General features: G+C 37.1%; 1 protein-coding gene across 2 annotated transcripts in view; it reads left to right on the top strand.

The window, feature by feature from the left end:
- MKLN1 (muskelin 1) overlaps nt 1–23484 on the top strand; it is a 323612-nt gene that overhangs the window by 198517 nt on the left and 101611 nt on the right. For both annotated transcript variants that reach the window (XM_032869094.1, XM_032869086.1), the window contains 2 exons: nt 13042–13184; nt 14951–15039. In XM_032869094.1, the coding sequence (XP_032724985.1) occupies nt 13042–13184; nt 14951–15039 (232 nt within the window). The remainder of the gene's footprint in view (nt 1–13041; nt 13185–14950; nt 15040–23484) is intronic.

Genomic DNA, 23484 nt, shown 5'->3' with positions numbered 1-23484 from the left:
AACACATTCTGAAAATTACTAAAAGGGCTGAATTTTTAAAAGATGCCCACAAAATTTTATGAAAGCTAGACCTGAAATTGATTCATTCTCAGCATAATTATAAAACAGAAGGAATCCCTACCTCTGGGGTTACCGTGGGAAGAGTTGCATTGGCAAATTACTAAAGGAGAAAAGGAAGAAAACCCATCCCTGAGAGGTTTCAGCCGTGTATTGTTGCTTGTTTATATTTGGGAATCAGATTCTTAATACTTGGCTATTCAGGAATCCTTACTGTGTGATTTTAGTTTTCGGTGGTTCTGGATGTATAGCACTCTTTTAAGCTTCTCAGTAGAAGCAGGTGCAGATCCTCTCTGAAGATAGTTACTTTTTCCCGAGGCTTCAGGTAGTTTCCATAAATCATTATTCACAAACACAAAGATAACCAAATGTACAAGGAAACAAGGTACCTTTAGTAAGAACTAGGAAGGAAGTATAGCAAAATACAAAAATGTTAGGTATAGGAATTAAAAGTACTAAAAGATACCAGAATTAAGAATTAACATAACTGTATTTAAAGGAATAAAAGATTGGGGCACCTGGGTGGCTCAGTGGGGGTTAGGCCTTTGCCTTTGGCTCAGGTCATGGTCTCAGAGTCCTGGGATCGAGCCACACATCGGGCTCTCTGCTCAGCCGGGAGCCTGCTTCCCCCTCTCTCTGCCTGCCTCTGCCTACTCTCTGTCAAATAAGTAAATAAAATCTTAAAAAAAAAATGAACTGATTGGAACGTTAATTATATCTATCATAATTCCTTCATTGCAGTCCCTGGATTAGTGTTTGGCTGACTGTCTGAGAGAAGGTTTGGTACACCAGGGACCAGAAATTACACCTGCAGTACCTTCTCACCTTTTTGTCTATAGCTTTCATTCATTCAGTTCATTATGTACAAATTTAATGGCTGCTGTATCTCAGATTCTCTTGTAGGTATTTAACTAAGGAAAATCAGTGAGATATAAGCAGGACACAATCATATTTCTGGCCTCATAGAGCTTATTTTTTGAGGAGAGAGACAATACACAAAATAAATAATGTATTAAGAGGTGAAAAGTGCTTCTGCAGTAATCCTGGCAATAATCCTGAAGCTTTTGACTAGGTGATGGTTGCCCAGGTGAGGAAAGCTGACTATGAAGGCACTTTGAAGTACGTGAGATCATATTATACATTTTTAAGCCTTTTGCTAATACGTAAGCTAATACAAAAGGTGAATGTTGCCTTTCTTTTCTCTTCTGACTGGGTATTTGACAAGGAAGAAAAGGTAGGAGAGATTTTTGCTTTTATATTCTCTCTTACGTTTTATATGCCTTCTGTCTCTGTCACATACTGTTGTAAATCATCTGCCATGGACTCTATGGAAACTAGGGTCAGAGAGTTCACCTCCTAGAATTGGGTTTCTTCATACGTAAAAATAAGGCTTTAAGGTTATCATGTACTCTTTAAGTGTTTTATTTCTGGATTTCTAAATTTTGTATTATGGGGAAGTCTTTTTCTGAAGGTAGTGGGTAAATGGAAATATTACTCTATTACTAATTAACATCAAATCTTTCTTTTTTTGATAGCAGAAATACTTGTTCTGTATCTATCATAGAGTCATAGGACTCTTTTCATTCTACTTTGTGTTGTGGTTAGTTGTTAGTGTGTGTTTTCCTCATTAGATTGTAAGATCCTTGAAAAAGTAGTATTCTGTTTTACTAATTTCTGTATTTCCCTTTCAGTGGTGTCATGACAAAGCTGGGAATTTTGTGTTTGCTGTGATTAAAAAAAAAAAAAAAGAAAAAGAAGTATTATGTAGATTGGTTAGGAATTAGATTCGAGTCTAATTTAAACGTTTGAATTGTTATGCAGTGTCCAGCAGGCAGACACACATATCCCATTAGTAAGTAATTATATTTATCTAGGAATGAAATACAAGTATTTTTCTTTTAACGTATGTCTGTTGTTTTTTTCAAATGGCTACTAAGTTGTCAGTACATAAATACTTACTAAGTTTTTTAGACCTAACTGCTTAATAAATGGAACTGTTAATGTTTATTTTGGCCTTGGATGCTTATTATCTGTTGATGTGTAATAAATTACCCCAAACTTAGCAGTAAAAACAAACATTGATTATTTAATTCTGTTACTGAGGGTTAGGGATCTGACAGTGGCTTAGCCGGGTGGTTCTAGCTCAGGGTGTCCTTGAGGTTGCAGTCAAGGGGTGTTGGCCAGACTGCAGTCATCTCAAGGCTTGCCTGGGGCTGGAGGATTCACTTTCCTGGTTCTCCAGCTTGTAGATTGCATATGGTGGGATTTCTCAGCCTCCATAATTATGTGAGCCAATTTCCACAATAAATCTCTTATGTATCTTTCTATATGTCCTATTTCTGTTCTGTTTTTCTGGAGTATTCTAATATACCAACTGTCTTCCACTTCCATGGTTTCCCAGCTTTTACTTTCCTGCTGCTTCTGGTGTGTCTACTCTGCTAGTGCACTTAGCCCCGTACTAAAAGCTTTGGAGCGAGGACCTGCTTCACAGCTTTTTGGCTCCCCTTCTTTCTGTGAGCATGCACTTCCCACCAGAGTTTGCTTCTGTGCACTCAGGTATTCTGTATCTTCAGATATTTCCTTTTTTTTTTTTTTAAGATTTTATTTATTTATTTGACAGACAGAGATCACAAGTAGGCAGAGAGGCAGGCAGAGAGTGAGGAGGAAGCAGGCTCCCTGCTGAGCAGAGAGCCTGATGTGGGGCTCGATCCCAGGACCCTGGGATCATGACCTGAGCCGAAGGCAGAGGCTTAACCCACTGAGCCACCCAGGCACCCCAAAATAATTCCTTTTTTAAAAAATCATATCAAGGTTTTATTTTTCTTTCTTTTTCAGCCAAGATTGTTTAAAATGTCTAGCTTCTAGAGATACTTCAACAAACAATAACACTCATTGCTGCAGGGATTTGAGAAGAAGGGTACCTATACATTCTGAAATCTGAAATTAAAAATCTGAATTATTACAATCTTTTTGAATAATACCTGGCAAGGGCCATTGATATTGAGAGTACAGTTGTCCTACACAGTCCTTCCCAGGACTCTGCCTCTTAGAAATAAGAGGATAAGTACATATTTATGTACTTACGTACATAATTATTTGTACATAATTATTTAATACAGCAATTCTTGCATAATGTAGTTCTGGGGAGAAAAAGAATACCTATCTGTAGGGGAAAGCTAGAATACATTTTTTGTGGGATATTGTTAAGCATTTAAATAAAATGATCTACTAGTTAACTTGGAGGGACTTCTACCATAAAGTGAGAAAAGCATGATACAGAGAAACATCTACAATAAGATCCTACTGTTGTTACCTGAATAACAACTCTCTCTCACAGTATGTATATATGTATGTATGTAGGTATGTATACATGTGGTTATGTATGTATATTTGTATTTGATGCAGTGAGCCCAGATAAAGATAGGAAAGGACACATATCTGAATGTTAGCATTGGTGAGAGTAAGAGATGAGGAAAGAAAAAGAGAAAACAAAATCAATTACTTAAATGGTTATGCTGATTTAAAATAGCATATATGATATTCCACTTATGTAAAGAATGTGTCTGTGTGAGTTTGTGCATAGAGTGTTAAACTGAATTAGTACCAAAATGGTGGTGGTGGTTATATCAGGATAATGGATTCTTAATTTCTTTTAAATTTCATTCTTACACTTTTAAAATCTGTTTTTAAGTTTAAATTAAAGCCATTTTCATTGTGATAGGGCACACATATTTTGAGACCTAATGAGAAAACACTGCTTTTAATTTGGAATCATCTGTGCTGGTAGGAAGTAATTATAGCATGAATGAAAACCCCCTAAATACTTTAAGATAGTAATTGCACCCTTCTCCCTCATCAGAATGTTTTATCAGAGTTACTGACCCTGCCATGGGAAACCTGTTTTTCAAGGTCACTGGCAAATATCCTGGCATTGGTTAAAATCTATGTTTAGCAACACATGCCTTGATAATTCCTTTAAGAAAGATCAGATTATAATCCTCTAAAATTATAAGCTTCTTCTGTGGTAGTTTGAGTAAAAGTATGATTTTAGGTAATAGCCTTTGCTTTCTGGGGCCAGAGAAGGCAGTTAAAATGTTTAACAAACAACAAGTATTCTTCTTTTTGTATAATCTAAACAGGTCAGAGAAACTTTAGTGATTATTTAATACAGTTGGGGTGTGTGTGGTGGGTGGGTAGGTGTATGCTTTCATTTTTGTAGTATATTTAGGTTTTTCTTTCTTTGATAAATCATAACAAGAATATTACCAGGGTAAATGCAAAGTGAGGAAGGAAATACAAGAAAATATATGCATTTCAGTATAATTTCTAGGATACCAGTAAATTTATAAAGTGTCTTAATGGTATTTTGTCCAAATTTGTAAAAGGAGCATTATTTATAGGGCATAATACACTTTTAATCAATGTATTATTAAGTGTAAATGTAAATGTAATTTACATGGTCCTTAAGCATACAGTATTCATTTTGAAAAATGCACACATAAATATAATTCTTACCTCTATCAAGATATAAAATGTTTCTGTCCCCTTAGAAAGATCCTTTCTGTTTCTTAACAGTGAATCCCTGTCTCTCCCACCCTCCATCCAAAGGCACCGTCAGGTAGAACTGTTGCATTGTAAGGTAGGGTGATATTACGTTCTATGAAATTATCAGACTCCCAGTTGCTTCACAGCCTCACCAACATTTGGCATTGACAAACATTTTAATTTTAGTGATTATTATTAGTGTGAAGTGGTTTTAATTTATAATTCTTTGCTGACTAATGATTTAAGAACTTTTTTCCATTTACTTATTTGTTATTCATTTATCTTTTTGTGAATCGTTTCTGTTTGCTTTTCTTATCACTGAGTTGTAGGAATTTCTTACTTTTTATGGATATAAATTCTTAGTTATGTATTGCACATATTTTCTCTAAGTCTGTGGCTTGCTTATTCATTTTTTAAAGGATTTATTTATTTATGTATTTGAGAGAGAGAGAGAGAGAACGCATGCACATGGAAGCGCAAGTGAGAGGAAGGGCAGGGGGAGGGAGAATAATATCCAAGCAGACTGCTGCTGAGCATGGAGCCCAACAACTGGTGCTTGATTCTCAGGACACAGGAGATCATGACTTGAGTCTTAACCAAGAGTTGGACATTTGACCGACTGAGCCACCCAGCCACCCGTTACTCATTTTCTTAATACTAACTTTTATAATTTTTAAAATAGCTATTAAGGTATAATTAATGTACAATAAACCTCACATTTTTGGGGTACAATTTGAAAACTTTTAATCCATATACCCTAAAAAAATCACCACACTTAAAATATTAGACATAACTACTATCCCAGAAGTTTCTTGTATCTCCTTTTAAAGATTTTTTTATTTTTTTTATTTTTTTTTATTTATTGATTTGAGAGAGAGACAGTGAGAGAGAGCATGAGCAAGGAGAAGGTCAGAGAGAGAAGCAGACTCCCTGCGGAGCCGGGAGCCCGATGCGGGACTCGATCCTGGGACTCCAGGATCATGACCTGAGCCGAAGGCAGTCGTCCAACCAACTGAGCCACCCAGGCGTCCCCTTATATCTCCTTTTAATTTATCTCACCTACCTCTGTCTCCATCTCTGGGCAACCACCGATCTGTATTCTTTCATTATTAATTAATTTACATTTTCTAGGATTTTATTTAAATGGAGAAACATAGTATGTATTTCTTTTGTCTGATTTTACTCAAAGATATCCTGAAATTCAACTGTGTTGTTTGTGTCAGTAATTCATCCATTTTTGTTCCTTAGCTGAATTCTCTTTTATATATCAGTTTGTTTCTCCTATTACCTGTTGATGGACATTAGATTGTTTCTAGTTTTTGTTACAAATAAAAATGCGGTAAAAGTAATGTACAAGTATTTATGGCTTTAGTTTGCATCTTAAAAATGATTAGTGATGTTGACTATCTTCTTGTATGCCTGTTTTGCCTTCCCTAAATGTTCTTTGGTGAAGTGGGTATTCAAGGGTTTGTACATTTTAACATTTGGTTGTTTTCTTATTATTGAATCTTGAGGTTTTTTAAAAGTTTTATGTATAAGCTCTTTATCAGATATTTGATTTGCAAATATTTTCTCATCTTCTATATTACCACCTCCCCCCAGCTCTTACTTTCTTTCTCTCCTAATATTGTGGGGAATCTTATATTAAGTATGATGCTGGCCATGGATATTTTATAGATGTCCTCTGTCCATTGAGAAAGTTGCCTTTTATATATAGTTTTCTGAGGGTTTCTAATCCTGAATGGGAATTGATTTTGTTGTCGTTGCTCCACACCTTAAAACCCTTTTGTGTTTCTCTACTCCACCTGGAGTAGAGTCCAGATTTCATAATATAGTCAGATATTACAGCTCTTTTCCAGCAAGATGGGCAGTCTGTTCCCCTAACCTATAAATCCTGACTGGCCTTGTGACTTGGCTTTGACTACCAGGAAATTCTATGAAAATGTCATTACAACTTCTGAGTAAGGCCTCAAGAGGCCTTATAGCTCTGCTGTCTCTTAGAACACCGAGAGCACAATGCTCTGAAGAAAGCCCACCTGACCTCCTTGAAAATACAGTCCTGTATGGAGAGGCTTAATTATCCCAGCAGGGTTCAGCTTCCTCAGTTCCACTTCAAACAAGTCCACTTCTCCAGCCAGTCTGCCTGCCACATGACGGAGTCCTGGTGCTACCATTGGAGGAACTGTCCATTGAACTCACAGAATCTTAAAACCTCATAAGTCACTCTTGTTTTCAGACACAGCCCAAGACATACATAGATATGGATCTGGACTTTTCTAGTCTCATTTCCATCTTACCTGTTTCTTTGCCAGTCCTTTCGATGAGAGTAAATGATATTCCCAATTACTCAAATTAGAAGCTAAATCATCCTTGATACCTGCCTTCCCTTCCTACGTCCAACTATCACTAAATTCCATTTATTCGGTCTCCAAAATATGTCAGAGCTGTCTAATCCTCTTCATCTCCATACCATTCTAGGCCAAATCTTCATCTCATCTCTTGCTTGAATTATTGTAACAACATCTAACTGGTCTGTCAGCTCCTCTGATTTATTCTCCACAGAGCACGCTGTGTGTGTGTGTGTGTGTGTGTGTGTGTAACGTTAATGAGATCTTGGCTTCCCATTATATTTAATAGATCCCACTGTGTTTACAATTCAAACTCCTTATAATGGCATAGAATGCCCTGGTGACTGCCTGCTTCTTCAGTAACAACACATACCATTTGACCAACTTGCTGGTTCTGTGTAGTAGGTTGAGTAGTGATCCCCCCTGGAAAGATACATGGAATCCCAAAATATGATCTTAAGGTCTTAGCAGATGTAATTAACTTAAAGATCTCAAGGTGAGATCATCCTGGATCAGCTAAGGCCCTAAATCCAATGAGGAGCATCTTTGTTCAGCACAGAAAGATGCCAGGAAGAAGGCCATGTGAACATGGAGGCAGATAGCCACAAGCCAAGAACACCAGGAGCCCCTAGATACTGGAAGAGGAAAAGAAGGATCCTCTCCTAGAGCTTTCAGAGGGAAATGGTCCTGCCAGCACCTTGATTTCAGGCTTCTGGGTTCCAGAACTGTGAGAGAATAAGTTTCTGTTGTTTTTTAAACCACCGTTTGTGGTAATTTGTTAAGGCAGTTTGAGGAAACTTACAACACACTCTGTTTCATCCTTTAAGCACCCTTGAAACACTTTCATTGTTAAACCTATCTAAAGCTGTAGAGTCCTGCTACCACTAGCTCCCCTATCCCATTTTCTTCCTTTATATCACCCTATTCCTTATAAGTTGTAATTATTTATATGATTAAAAAGGATTTTAAAAATCACCTTTCTCACATTGAAAAAATATCTCAAGACTGAAATTGGGAACAAGTTTTGAACAGTAAAGTTTTTTATTGTTTGCTTAATTCTGTGGCTGAATTACAAACCATTGAGATAGTTCTTTGATTTTCTGTGTGTGCCTCCTGCTTTTGAAAAGAGATTGTGATGCATTACGGTTTTTTTTTTGTTGTTGTTGTTGTTGTTGTTTTAAAGATTTTATGTATTTATTGGACAGAGATCACAAGCAGACAGAGAAAGAGAGAGGAGGAAGCAGGCTCCCTGCTGAGCAGAGAGCCTGATGTGGGGCTCGATCCCAGGACCCTGGGATCATGACCTGAGCTGAAGGCAGAGGCTTTAACCCACTGAGCCACGCAGGCGCCCCCATTATGTTTTATTTTAAAATTAATATATTTATACTTATATATTTAAAATTCAAAGGTTGATATATAGTGTCATGGAGGAAGACCTTCCTCTGCACGGTGTTCCTTCTAGCTGGACTTAGGATCAAATTACCATGAGACAGATTAACAGGAGAAAAATCAAATTTAATAGGTGTACCTGTGGGGAGTCCATGCAGACATGAAATTCCAAAGACAGTGAGGCAACAGGAAGGTTATATGAGCTAAGACAAAAGGTAGATTCTAAGGATACGAAGGGGAGGAAGTTCAGTAGCAAGAAGGTAAAAGGAGATGTTTGGAAAAACAAGGTTTCAGAGTTCTGCAATTAAGTTCCTTAGGTAAAGGGGAGCCTCTGTTAATAGCTCTTTTCCTGGTTCAGGCTCTTATTACCAGCTTAGCAGTTGAGGGGGAGGCTGAGTTTTTCCTGCATCTGCTGGGTTTTGATTACTTTTAACTCAAACTCAAAAAAAATCTTATGCCAAAGTGGCCTAACCTAGGGCAGCCTGCCCTTGACCCCCTATGATAGGTTCTAAAATAGGTTTTCTAGAATGTTGGTTCTAATGAACTTTTTTTTTTTTTTAGCTTTTATTGCTATACCTACAGAAGTTATTTCTCCAAATTAAAAAATAATGAAAACCTATTTAATTATGGGACAGCACTCTTTAATAATAGCAGTACCCAGCATTTATGCTCAAGAGTTGGAAAAATGGAAATGATAAAATTTATGAATAAAGTTAAAATGTGATTAAACATTAAAATTTTTAAAATTTTTTACTGCATGAGTATACCAAACTTACTTAACTGGTTTACCAGAACCTTTAGGTTGTTTCAAATTTTTTTTTTTTTTTTTTTAAGGTAGGCTCCACACCTGGTTTGGGGCTTATAACTCACAACCCTGAGATTAAGAGTCACCTGCTTACCAGTTGAGCCAGCCAGGTGTCCTGAACATTAAAATTTTTCCCTGAGGTGTGTTTGTATCAGACCACTGTGTTGTGTTTCAGACTAAGAGTTTACATTTTATTTGTATAACTTTTTTTTTTTTTTAAACAGAGAGAATGCACATGAGCAGGGAGGGGAGAGGCAGAGGGAGAGAGAGAATCTTAAGCAGACTCCACACTCAGTGAGGAGCCCACCACAGGGCTCAGTCTCCCAATCCCCAAGATCATGACCTGAGCCAAAGTAAGAGTTAGATGCTCAACTGACGGAGCCACCCAGGTGCCTCCCTGTATAACTTTTTAATAACAAAACGTCTATTTGGTTATAAAATTATATATATGCAAAAAATACTTCCTGTTGGATTTAGGGTATTGTAGATAGGGTGATGGATGGTGCACAACAGATTGTATAAAAATCCATCTTTATTAGTTACAACACTGTACCTAACCAGTTGTCAGGGGAGGCTGACTTCTAAACTGAGACTTTAAAGGATAACTGAAGAAAGGAGGAGAAAGGAAGGAGTGTGGGTTAATGAGGAAGACAGAGATGTCAATATTCCCTTGCTTACTTGTGTAGTCTGTTCTCTAACATACAGTTGAAAACATACAGTTGTATTCCTAAGAAACTCTGAATTCCTCAAAAATCATATTACCATACCTATTACTTTGATATGGATAAAAAGGATCAGTGATTAAAGAATAGCAATCTTAGTTTTTCTATGGCAGTTTTGATAATAAAGAAGTTTTAATCACTGCTTAAGATGTATATAAGCCTGAACAGTTGCTGTGGTGTAGTGGTTAAAGCCTTGGTTCTGGCGTCAGTGAGTCAGTAGAGATGCTTTTAACTTCAAATAACAGAAGGTCCTATGACAGTGGGATAAACAAATTGGGTCCCTCCCACCCCCTTTTTCCTCCTCAAGAAAACTAGTTAGGCAACTTCTGCTGAAAGCCGAGTGGCTTTTCATTGGCTATCTCTGAGATTCCCTTGATTTTTTCCTTCATGGTTACACAGTGGTTGTGGCAGTTGCTACTGTTCAAATAGCAAAGAGGTAGCATTTTTTTTTCCAGAAAGCAGAGCTTACCTCTGCTTACATCTCAGCATTTTGTCCTTTGGATGGAAGGTGGCTAGGAAGAACTCAGTTGGAAATGGTGGTTGGGTCAGCCAACCAACAATATCAGCCAGTCAGACTGATTTTTAATGTCATGTCTGCCATTGATTCACATTGTAACAATGGTCAAATTAATTAGCCTTTCTAAGTCAAAATTCTCTCATCTGTATAATGAGGATAAAGAGGATAATTATTATTAATATACCACTCCTATTTCTGACTTCTAATAAAATGAGAGAATGAATATAAAAATCCAGGCAATGTGCCAGACAAGGGAGTTAGTGCTCACAAAATATTAAGTCTGATTTCATCATCATCATCATCATCATCATCATCATCTTTCATGTCAACATCAGCTTCATCCTCTTATTGAGGTAAAAGTCACATAACATAAAATTAACCATTTTAAAATGTGCATGTCAGTGGCACTTGATACATTCACAGTGTTGTGCAACTATCTTACCTAGTTCCAAAATGTTTTTAGTCACTCCATAAGGACCTGTGGTACCCATGAAGTAGTCTCTCCATTTCCCCTTAACACAGCTTTTGGCAATTACTAATCTGCTTTCAACCTCTATGGATTTACCTGTTTTGGATATTCTGCATAAGTGGAATCATATAGTACATGATCTTTTAGTCTCATTTCTTTCACCAAGCATATTTTTGAGGTTTGTCTATGTCATATCATGTATCAGTACTCCATTCCTTTTTATGGCTGAATAGTATTCCATTTTATAGAATTACTTCATTTTGTTCTTCCATTTATTAGTTGATGGACTTTTGGGTTGTTTCTGCCTTTTGGCCATTGTGAGTAGCCCTGCTCTGAACATTTGTTTACAAGTGTTTATTGACCACCTTTTTTTTTTTTTTTTTTTACTTCTTGTGAGTATATATGTAGGAGTAGAACTTTATGTTTAACTTTTTGAGGAACTGCCAAACTATATTCTATATCATCTGTACCATTTTGATTCCCACCAGCAATATCTGAGGGGATTCCAGTTTCTCTATATCCTTGTCAACACTTGCTATTTTGTTTGTTTTTCATTATAGCCATCCTAGTGTGGGTGTGAAGTTATATTATTGTGATTTTATTTGATTTCCCTGATGATTAGTGATACATCTTTTCATGTGCCTGTTGACCATTTGTTTATCTTTCTTGGAGAGGGGACTATTGAGGTCCTTTGCTGGTTTTAAATTAGCTTGTCTTTTTTTGTTGTTGAGTTGTAAGAATTTTTTATATTTTCTGGATTTGCAAATATTTTCTCCCATTCACTGTGTGATATTTTCACTTTCTTGATAGTAAACTTTGATGCACAAAAGTTTTAATTTTTCTGAAGTGTAATTTATTTTAGAATTTGGAGTCCTATCTAGGAAATCATTGACAAATCCAGAGTCTCATATTTACCTCTATTTTCATCTAAGAGTTTTAGAGTTTTAGCTCTTACATGTGGGTCTTTGGTCCTAAAGGATCGATTTTGGATCAGTTTTGGTCCACCTTGGGTTAATTTTCTTTGCATGTTATGAGGTAGGACCAACCACCAATTTTATTTTTATCCTACCTTTTTCATCTGTATTACCCGTTATTAGCATGAAGCCACTGCAACAAAAATCTGAGTCATTTTTCTGAATAGCTTTCTCTCCGTATACTCAACCAGTAGAAATTTCCTTTTTGATTTTTATAATTGATACAGTCTATATAATGTAAAATGTGTGCCCTAATTAACTGACAACCATTTTATCCAGTGTGTAACAGGAAATCTTGAGCTGCATTAGACATATCTATTGTAGGTCCAGGTTTTGTTTTTTTTTTAAGATCTTTTTTATTTATTTGACAGAGAAAAACAGGGAGCAGGAACACAAGCAAGGGAAGTGGGAGAGGGAAAGTAGGCTTCCTGCTGAGCAGAGAGCCTGACACATAGTGGATTACAGGACCCCAGGATCATGACCCCAGCCAAGCCAAAGGCAGACGCTTAACGATTGAGCCACCCAGGCATCCTCAGGTTTTTTTATTTTAAACTTGGCAGGGCTGGTTAGTAAATCTCTAAGTTTGTTTTTAAGTTTAAAATTTTATCACTAATTTTGAGCACTGAATTTGCTATCAAGAGTGTAGTTGTGGGTCCCTGGGCGGCTCAGTTGGTTGAGCGACTGCCTTCGGCACAGGTCATGATCCTGGAGTCCTGGGATCGAGTTCCACATTGGGCTCCCAGCTCCATGGGAAGTCTGCTTCTCCCTCTGACCTCACCTGTCATGTGCTCTCACTCTGTCTCTCTATCTCTCTCAAATAAATAAATAAAATCTTAAAAAAAAAAAAGTATAGTTGATGAGAATATGTGATTGCTACTTTTGTAATCTAATCTTGTTTTATTTGGTAATTCATAGTCTGTTTATGTCTTTTATTGAATGGCATACCTTCATTAGAAGTTATCTGATTAGTCCTTTTCTCCCCCTTCATCTGCAGTTCAGGATGATGTAGTTTGCTGGGGGAAAGTGGTGGTGGTATGGCAGCCTACAAAGGGCTGTGTCATACTGTTCTTTAGCATTAAAAACATAGTCTACCAGTGTAGGATGGATAGGACGAATCTTACGCATTCTTCAGCTAACTCTCCAAAGTTTTAACTTTTAAAGTTTTTTGTTTGTTCTAAACAAAGGAGGATATAATTTGGTTGTTTCTTCTTTTAGTACCTGATTCTGAAACTTGAAAGGCCTGCTATAGTCCAGAACATCACATTTGGAAAATATGAGAAAACTCATGTCTGCAATTTGAAGAAATTTAAAGTCTTTGGTGGAATGAATGAAGAAAATATGACAGAGCTATTGTCCAGGTGAGTTATGATTATGGGGAAGGAAAAGTTGTCTTCTAAACAAGCTACAGTCTTATTTTATCTCTTCGTGACTAAATCTGCATGGTTTGATCTTTCTTTCAAGGGAGAAACCATCAGCCACAATTTAATATTGTTACTAAAGAAGAAAATAAAACTTGGGTGTTTTTTTCTCCCTACTAATTTCTCAGTCTTATTTTTGAACTATAAACGACCTCAGAAATATTTTCAGCTTTAATAAAAATCTTTACTATAAAAATATAGACTCTAGGGAGGCCTGGGTGGCTCAGTCAGTTAAGCATCTGCCTTTTGCTCAGGTTATGATCCCAAGGTCCTGGGATTAAGTTCCGCATCAGGGGCCTCTTCTCCCTCTGCCTGCCGCTTCCCTGGTTTTTGCTCTCTCTCTCTGACAATTAAATAAATAAAATCTTAAAAAACATATATATAGACTCTATCCAAAACATTAAGATCAATTGCCCTAATCCAGAAACAGTATTTTGAGAATATAGTATAAATTGGAGACTAAAAAGAGAAAAAGTATGTGACTCTATCTACCACAGTACCTGCCACTTGGAAGGAGCTTAGTAAATTTGAGTTTTAAAGACTTAGACCATGAGGAATGAAAGTGTTAATTTGCCCCCTAGATAATGAAAAATCAGACAGTCAGTAACATGGACAAGTAAAGCCATAGTGTTTTAGAATATATTTATGATATAATATGTGCCATTAGCATAGTGTTTGATAAAAGTAAATATTACATCGATACTGCATTTAAGTCATGAAAGTATGTTAGAACATAAGGCAATCTGAAGGTAACTGGTATTCCTGTAAATACTTGTGTTTCAGTCCTAGCTGTTTACGTAGAGAGGTGGTAAGGGTTTATTTTTATTTAGAATGAAGTGGGTGCTATTAAACTAATGGAGTAAAAGAACATTATTAACCTCTTTTTTTTTTTTTTTAAGATTTTATTTATTTATTTGACAGAGAGATCACAAGCAGTCAGAGAGGCAGGCAGAGAGAGGAGGAAGCAGGCTCCCTGCTGAGCAGAGAGCCCGATGCGGGGCTCGATCCTAGGACTCTGAGATCATGACCTGAGCCGAAGGCAGCGGCTTAACCCACTGAGCCACCCAGGTGCCCCCATTATTAACCTCTTAATTGGAATTTTTAAAAACTTAATTGTTTCACAGGCTCTAATACTTGGCTCTAAGTTGTCAGATTGAACGTGAATTATTTTTTAATTTTTTTCTTAGTGCTTACATATTTGATGTTATATTCAGTTACACACTAAGGACACTAGTTCCTATCGCACATTTCCATGCACTGTAGCCACATCCTGTAATTAACGCTGAACATTTTTCATTAGCCCTCATATAATTAGAACACAGTTATAATGCAGTTGATGTGAATGTGCAAGTTTTGACCTATAGTCTCATTATTCTCATGTTTGACTACCCCCCCCCTTTTTTTTTTTAAGATTATTTATTTGTCAGAGAGAGCACAAGCAGGGGGAAAGGCAGGCAGAGGGAGAAGCAGGCTGCCCGCTGAGCAAGGAGCTGGATGTGGGACTCAGTCCCAGGACCCTGGGATCATGACCTGAGCTGAAGTCAGATGCTTAACCAACTGAGCCTCCCAGGCGTCCTTTCGATGACTCCTTTACATTTTCTTGGTCATATATTTTGTTTAACCTTAAGATCTGAGTATGATTTATGTTTTAGTATGTTTACTAAATTATGAAGTCAAATTTGATAGCCTATTTTTTTTTTCCACAGCGGCTTAAAGAATGATTATAACAAAGAAACATTCACCTTGAAGCATAAAATTGATGAACAGATGTTCCCTTGTCGATTCATTAAAATAGGTAAGGTTTTTAGCATTCTGAAATATAAATAAATTCTTTATACCATCAGTCAGAAATTACAGCCTGTGGTCTGAATCCTTTGGAACTCCTGTTTTTTATAATAGAATTTTATGGGAACACTGCCACACTCATTATTCACTAGTTGTAATGTCTGTCTTGCATTTGCTCCACAAACTAGTTGCAAGAAACAAAATGTTTACCGTTTGGCCCTTTGCAGCAGAAGTTTTCTGTTCCCTGCTTTATAAATCTGTAAGTGACAGTTACTTCAAGTGGAACCTTTTCCAGATATTTTTTCATTTGAAGGTTATCTTAGAAGGTTTAATGAGATAAGTGACTTAGTTCAGCTTTGTTTTATGGAAAGTTTATCAAGTTATTGTAGAGCTTAATATTCTAAACTAAATACTGATGAATTCCTTAAGGAAGTATATTATGGTTATTTTCTGTTTTTCTTTTTTTAACCCTCCCCCCAATTCTGTTTTTTCTTTTTCTTTTCTTTTCTTTCTTTTTTTTTTTTAGTGAAATGTTGGTCAAACCCAACATTTTGTGGCCCACTAATATGGTACAATGGAAGATTTGAAAAATACTACCTAAGGCATGTATTTATTTAGCAAGTCTTTTAGCTTAAGACAGTATTGTAATGCCTCCTCAGCATATTAGTATTTTTAGGGTTATTTTGCTTTTCTTCAGGATTTTTTTTTTAAGGTAGAAAAGTTGAAGACTTGACTCAATTTGCAGTCTGCATCTATGTTGCATAGCTGAAAGTATTATGTTAAAATTAAAGTGAATCAGATCCTTCAAAGAATATTAATAAAAGCCAGAATACCACATTTTGATTGGGAAGAAGAAGTCCTCTTTTGGAACAAGCAGTGTACTTCGTAGTCATTTTTTGCCAACGTATCAAGAGGTGGCCTGTTCATTTCATTGACTCAAATAGTTCTGTTGGGTAAAAAGAATATCTAAGGTCTTACTAAGGACTACTATAGAAGAAAAACTACTTTGATAAATAGTTGGGCTAGCCAGTGTTTTACTTTTTTTTAGACTATGGTTTCTATTGTTACAATAAATAATTGTAAATAAAAACCTGTTTGCTGTTTTCCTATGAGAATTTATGAACAAGTAAATTTTTTTTACTAAGTTTAACTCTTGGTTGCTTTTTTTTTGTACTGAGTACTTCTTTCCTCAGTATGCAGACCACCCAGTTCCTACAGACCCTAGCATAGCTTTAATAGTTCTGCATTTGCATATTTCAGATCTAGAAGCAGTGAGATGTCTTATATTTTCCTATAATAAATTTAGGTTCTATTAAATTTTAAAGTACTTATTCAACCTGTTTTGCTTCATCACACAAAGTGAAATTTCTCTTTCTCTTTTTATGTTCAGAATCTTTTATTCTATTTTGTGCTTTTTTGCGCAGTACCTATAGTCATTGGTTTACTTTGAAGGAAACTACCTACTGCTACTGCTTCTGTAGTTCTTAGTCTTCTAGAATTATTCATTTTAAGTATGAGTAGATGTCTGTTTAGGGAAGTTGTGTGGTTTCTTCCCTTAAAAAATTATAAAATTATAAAAATTATAAAATTATCTCTTCTGGATAAGTTAGACATTCAGCTGCCCAAAGATAAGAAATTGGACCTCTTTCCAGCCTTTCTGTCAGCCTTTAATTACAGAGCATAATGATGTCTTTTACTTAACCCTGGGTTAGTTTTATGGTTTTCAGGCAAAATGTTAATTGGAGCTTTTCAAATAATTGTAGACACTTATTAACTCATTTGATATCTAGGATATTAATATTTAGATAACTTCATATTTCTTCTCTGTTAAAAGATACTAATAGTGGTCTGCTGTATGCTTGCTTTCTAGTCTTCTTAACATTCTTTTGATACATTTTCTTTGAAAATAATATAATGTGAAAATGTGAAACTCAAAGCCTTTATGTTAGGTTAGTATTTTTAGTTTATCACCATGTTTTCTTAAAAAAAGTCATTCTGAAAAAGTACTTGAGTGATGTGTAGCTCTCTCTTATTGGTGATTTAGCAGATATTTGTTTACCTTCTTGGGATAAATTGTTAGAATGGCTTAGATTTCTGTGGATTTTTTTCGATTTTTGCAGACTGGATGGTTGTGGGGGCTTTAGGGAGAAGCGTCAGCTCTGGCTGGATTTGGCATGCATTCTGGATCCTCAGAAGTATTTCGAAGTCTAGAATGAGTACTAAGTCTGGGAGGAGTGCCGTAATGGTGGCCCTTTATGAAGGCAGATGGAAAGTTGATATTTTTAAAAATGTACTATGAAGAGGAAAATTAGTATAGTAGTAATAAACTCATAATAATAGCTAATTTTATTGATCACTTACTATGTACCAGATACTGTGCTAAACGTTTTGTTTACTCACTAATTCTGTAGTAAAATAGATGTATCCTTTCAGAGTGCTTAGTCTTGAATTTTTGGGATCTTTCAGAACTTTGAAATTCCTAGCATCTTCTAATACCTGTTTTAGCCATTTAGATGAGAGCTTCCTAAGTGATACTGCCAAAGGACACTGAATATGCCACAGAGGCATTTTTGTTGTGTTGAGATGTTGACCCTGCTTTGATCCTAGAGTATCAGGAGCCTGCAGCCTCATACCCATACCCATATTTGCCATAAAAATATTACCACTTTTGGGGTGCCTGGGTGGCTCAGTGGGTTAAAGCCTCTGCCTTCAGCTCAGGTCATGATCTCAGGTTCCTGGGATCGAGCCCCTTGTTGGGCTCTCTGCTCAGCAGGGAGCCTGCTTCATTTCCTCTCTCTGCCTGCCTCTGCCTAATTGTGATCTCTGTCTGTCAAATAAATAAATAAAATCTTAAAAAAAAATATTACCACTTTCTACACGTGTCATTATGAAAAAGAAAGAGAGGCACTGATCCTGATCATACCTGTGTCTGATTGTCCAATGAGGAAAATTGGCATTTGAACTGTAGGATACAAACTCTTAGCTTTAGGATTCGTATTAAGAGTTTTTAATCTTTATTTGAGGTGGGAACAAAGACCTCTTTCATTGGGAAGCAAAGAACATGTGCCTGAAGCTGCAGTTCACATTTAGATTTGACATATAATGCATAGTATGTCTATTTGCATTATTGAAGTTATTAATGTCAGAGAAATCATTTGTAAAATTTGAAGTGGGTGTACATCACTCTGCTTATTCTGTATATATTCCTTCAATCTGCTAAAAATTAATTGTACTTTTCATTCATCTTTAATATATGATGTTCTTGTGAGATGACTTTCTTTTTTTTTATTTTTTTTTAAGATTTTTTTTTTTAATTTATTTATTTGATAGAGAGATCACAAGCAGACAGAGAGGCAGGCAGAGAGAGAGGAGGAAGCAGGCTCCCCGCTGAGCAGAGAGCCCGATGCGGGGCTCGATCCCAGGACTCCGAGATCATGACCTGAGCCGAAGGCAGCGGCTTAACCCACTGAGCCACCCAGGCGCCCCGTGAGATGACTTTCTAATTAACCTCCCTCTCAACATTGTTCTTTGAAAGGCTTTAAAAATTACAATTAATATTATTTTAGAAATATTTCTGTTGGGCCATCCAGTATGTAGGCAGAATCTTTCTTAAAAACACAGTTGCTAAAATCGTTTTTAATGAACATTTTTGAGTGCCTGGGTGGCTCAGCTGGTTAAGCAACTGCCTTCGGCTCGGGTCATGATCCCAGTGTCCTGGGATTGAGTCCCACGTGGGGCTCCCCCCGCTCTGCGAGGAGCCTGCTTCTTCCTCTCCCTCTCCCTGCCACTCCCCCTGCTTGTGCTCTTTCTCTCTCTCTCTCTCTCTGTCAAATAAATAAATGAAATCCTTTTTTTTTTTAAGATTTATTTATTTATTTATTTATTTATTTATTTGACAGAGGGAGAGAGAGAGAGATCACAAGTAGGCAGAGAGGCAGGCAGAGAGAGAGGGGGGCAACCAGGCTCCCTGCTGAGTAGAGAGCCTGATACGGGACTCAAACCCAGGACCCTGAGATCATGACCTGAGCCAAAGGCAGAGGCTTAACCCACTGAGCCACCCAGGAACCCCAAATGAAGTCTTTTTTTAAAAAGTGAACATTTTACTGGGACTTGAATAAGATATAATAGGAGGACTTTTTCCTCCTAATCTTATTGAACATGGACCTGGAACTTGAAATTCCAAACTAATGTCTGGTTATACTTAGAGACTATGTTCTTTTGGCCTTGGGTTTAAAATCCTATGTTAGGGGTGATTGGGTGGCTCAGTCAGTTAAGCGTCTGCCTTTGGCTCAAGTCATGATCCCAGGGTCCTGGGATGGAGCCCTGCATCAGGCTCCCTGCTCAGCCCGGAGTCTGTTTCTCCCTCTGCCTCTTTCCCACCGCACCCCCCCACCCCATCCCAGCTTCTGCTTTCTCAATCACTCTCTCTCGAATAAATAAAAAAAAATTTTTTTAAGATAATTTAGTATTCATTCATAAAACTTTCTGAAATTTTTGTTGTTTGTACATGTAAACTAAAGGCCGTATTATACATCCTGGAAGTCTGTCATATATGCTAATGACTGGTTGCTACTACCTGTGTGTCTTCAGTCACACAGATAGAAAATCATTTGACCTATGGGGCACCTGGGTGACTCAGTGTGTTAAGGCCTCTGCCTTCGGCTCAGGTCATGATCCCAGGGTCCTGGGATCGAGCCCCACATCGGGCTCTCTGCCCAGCAGGGAGCCTGCTTCCTTTCCTCTCTCTGTGCCTGCCTCTCGGCCTATTTGTGATCTCTGCCTGTCGAATAAATAAATACAATATTAAAAAAAAAATCATTTGACCTAGTAACACTTTTGCTCCTCATGAATATGATATGCTAAAAGAGAACAGCAGACTTGGAAATCAGGTCTGATATCAGGTATGGTGGCTATTCTACTTTGATACTTAAAACTTGACAAGTGTCAGTTTCTAAATTGTAATTATAGTATTCGTTCTGAACCATATTAGCGTTATATTAAAATCCATTGGCAGGGCGCCTGTGTGGCACAATTGGTTGAGTGTCCAACTCTTGGTTTTAGATCAGGTAATGGTCTCAGGATGGTAGAATCGAGCCTACGTTGGGGTCTGCACTCAGCACAGAGTCTGCTCGAGGTTCTCTCTCCCTCTCCCTCTGTCCCTCCCACTCTTGCTTGTGCTCGGTCTCTAAAATAAATAAATCTTTTAAAAAAAAATTCTTTGGCTTGTCTTGCACTTTTATCCATGTGTGGTTTTCTGACATCATTCATTATTCATTTAGAAAATATGGCTCACTGAGTTATGCAGATCTTCCAGATGTTGAAACATTCTATTATGTAATATTTTTTAAAAACATACTCATTAATAGATCACTACCAGTCTTACAGGAAAGTCTTAATTGCCTGGAAATAGTTAAATTCGCAACCTTGGATACCAATTTTCTGGGGGAGAAATATTTTTTAAAGATTTTATTTATTTATTTTTAATGAGAGGGTGGGGAGGGACAGAGGGAAAGGGAGAGAGAGAATCTCAAGCAGACCCCCTGTAGAACACAGAGCCCAACAGGGGGCTCAATCCCAAGACCACGAGATTGTGAACAGAGCTGAAATCAAGAGTCAGATGCTCAACTGACTGAGCCATCCAAGTGCCCCAGTTCTCCAAAATTGTGATTTTTCCTTGAAAACTTGAATTTTATTCTTTTCTTTTCTTTTTTTAAAGGTTTATTTATTTATTTATTTGACAGACAGAGATCACAAGTAGGCAGAGAGGCAGGCAGAGAGAGAGAGGGGAAGCAGGCTCCCCATGAGCAGAGAGCCCAATGTGGGGCTCGATCCCAGGACCCTGAGATCATGACCTGAATAGGAGGCAGAGGCTTTAACCCACTGAGCCACCCAGGTGCCCCTTGAATTTTATTCTTGGCAACAACTACTGTCTGTTGTTTTCTTTGAAATGACAGGTAAATATCTGGCCTATACTCCACATTAAATAATCATAAGTGATCTGTCAATTTTTCTTTTAAAAGGAAGTTGTATCCTGTTAGGGGTCTTGAGCGGGGCAAGACAAATAGGTATTTTAGCTCAAACAGCTATGTAGATTCTTTTCCTTGAGATAACCATTATGCTTTGGTATGTAATAAAAGTACTTTATGTGTACTTCCCATTGTATCACACAGAATGTTTAAAAAAATGTGTACCTAATGATTAGGATTTATTAAAATTTTTATTGCATAATTAAGGACATTCTTAAATGAATTGCCCCTTTTTTTTTTTTAACTCCAAGTATATGATGGCAAGGAATACAACTTAATCTTTACTGTGTTAAGAAATACTAGGGTGCCTGGGTGGCTCAGTAGGTGAAGCAGCTGCCTTCAGCTCAGGTCATGATCCCAGGGTCCTGGGATCAAGTCCTGCATCAGGCTCCCTGCTAGGTGGGGAGTCTGGTTCTCCCTCTCCTTCTGTCTGCCACTTAGCCTATTTACGCTCTCTCTCTGTCAAATAAACAAATAAAATCTTAAGAAATAAAAGAAATACTGATACATTTTCATGGTACTACTTTTCATGGTACTACTAAGATGCTAGAAGTTTCACTCACCATTGCTTTTGCACCATGATTGCAAATGTCAGTACAGTTTAAAAGGAGGAAGGGGTTGATAAAGTCCTAGTCTTACTAGAAAAAATGATTTTGACCACTTGGGACCTCCTGAAAATGTTGCAGGGATCCCTAAGAGGCAGTGGATCATATGTTAAAAACCTGTACTCTCTTCTGTCATTACAGATGTGAATTGTTATCTTCATCCTACTGTAAACTCTTCTCAATCCTTAGATTTTTAGATTCACTCTTCTGCTTCAGTAATTTACCTTTCTTTTCTCTTATGAATACCAAACTTATAATTACTGTATATTTATTTTCTTTTGGATATTCTTGTGTTACTGACTTTTTAAATTTTTTTTTGTTTTTTATTTTTTTGTACTTTTTAAAAAAATCAGCTTGTTCAGTTACATGTAAGAAGAAAAATGGATATGGGATACCAGGCTGGTTCAGTTGGTAGAGGATGTGACTCTTGATCTTGGGGTTGTGAGTTTGAGTCCCATGCTGGATGTAGAGATTACTTAAAAAATAAAATCTTTTATAAAAAAGAAAAAATTGGATATATACCACTGAGACTTTGATTGAGATTACATTAAATTTACAATTAATTTGAGGAGAACTGGCATGTTTACAACGTTGAGTTTTCCCATTTAAGAATATTGTATGGCCTTTCATTTATTCAATTCTTAAGTAACATTTTCTATTATCTTCAATAGATTCTGCCTGTATTAAAGTTTATCCTGAGATGTTGTAAGCTCTTGTGACTATTTTATTTTATTTTTTTAAAGATTTTATTTTATTTATTTGAAGAGAGACAGTGAGAGAGGGAATACAAGCAGGGACAGAGGGAGAGGGCCATTTTATTTTATTTTAAAGATTTTATTTATTTATTTGACAGAGAAAGAAAGAGAGCCCAAGCAGGGGGAGTGACAGGCAGAGGGAGAGGGAGAAGCAGACTCTACACAGAGCAGGGAGAGCCGATGCAGGACTCCATTGCAGTATCCCTGGATCAGGACCTGAGCCCTGAGCTGCAGACAGTCGCTTAACCAGCCGAGCCACGTGGCGTCCTCTTGTGACCATTTTAAAGGGGACTTTTCATTAAATTTTCTAGTTGGTTATTACAAGAAAAGGGAAGACTGATTTTTATGTTTACCTTGAATACAATCTTAAGTTTTTCAGTTGAATCTCTTGAATTTCTTTTTTTTTTTTTTTTAAAGATTTTATTTATTTATTTATTTGACAGACAGAGATTACAAGCAGGCAGAGAGGCAGGCAGAGAGAGAGGAGGAAGCAGGCTCCCCGCTGAGCAGAGAGCCCGATGCGAGGCTCGATCCCAGGACCCTGGGATCATGACCCGAGCCGAAGGCAGCGGCTTTAACCCACTGAGCCACCCAGGTGCCCCAAATCTCTTGAATTTCTTATGAAGATAGCTATATCATGTTCACGTGATACTGTTTTTTCTTAATTTGCTTTTTTTCCCCTTCATATTGCATTGGCTAAGATCTCCCATATAGTGTTGAAAAATAGAGATAATTGGGATTCTTTGTCCTGTTCCAGACTTGAGCTGCAATACTTAATGTTTCTCGATTAGGTTTAGTTTTTGAGGTCTTTGGTATTTAACAAAAAATTTAGGTAAGGTAGTTTTCTTTTGTCTTCTATTTCTTTTTTTTTTTTTAAGATTTTATTTATTTATTTGATTGATAGAGATCATAAGTAGATGGAGAGGCAGGCAAAGAGAGAATGGAGGAAGCAGGCTCCCTGCTGAGCAGAGAGCCCAATGCCGGGCTCGATCCCAGGTCCCTGAGATCATGACCTGAGCTGAAGGCAGAGGCTTTAACCCACTGAGCCACCCAGGCGCCTTTTTTTTTT

This window comes from Lontra canadensis, unplaced genomic scaffold, assembly GCF_010015895.1.
Source record: "Lontra canadensis isolate GAN:19392208 unplaced genomic scaffold, GSC_riverotter_1.0 scaffold2, whole genome shotgun sequence".
NCBI classification, from domain to species: domain Eukaryota; kingdom Metazoa; phylum Chordata; class Mammalia; order Carnivora; family Mustelidae; genus Lontra; species Lontra canadensis.
Note: the sequence above shows the minus strand (reverse complement) of the source record. Positions and strands in the feature narration are given on the sequence as shown.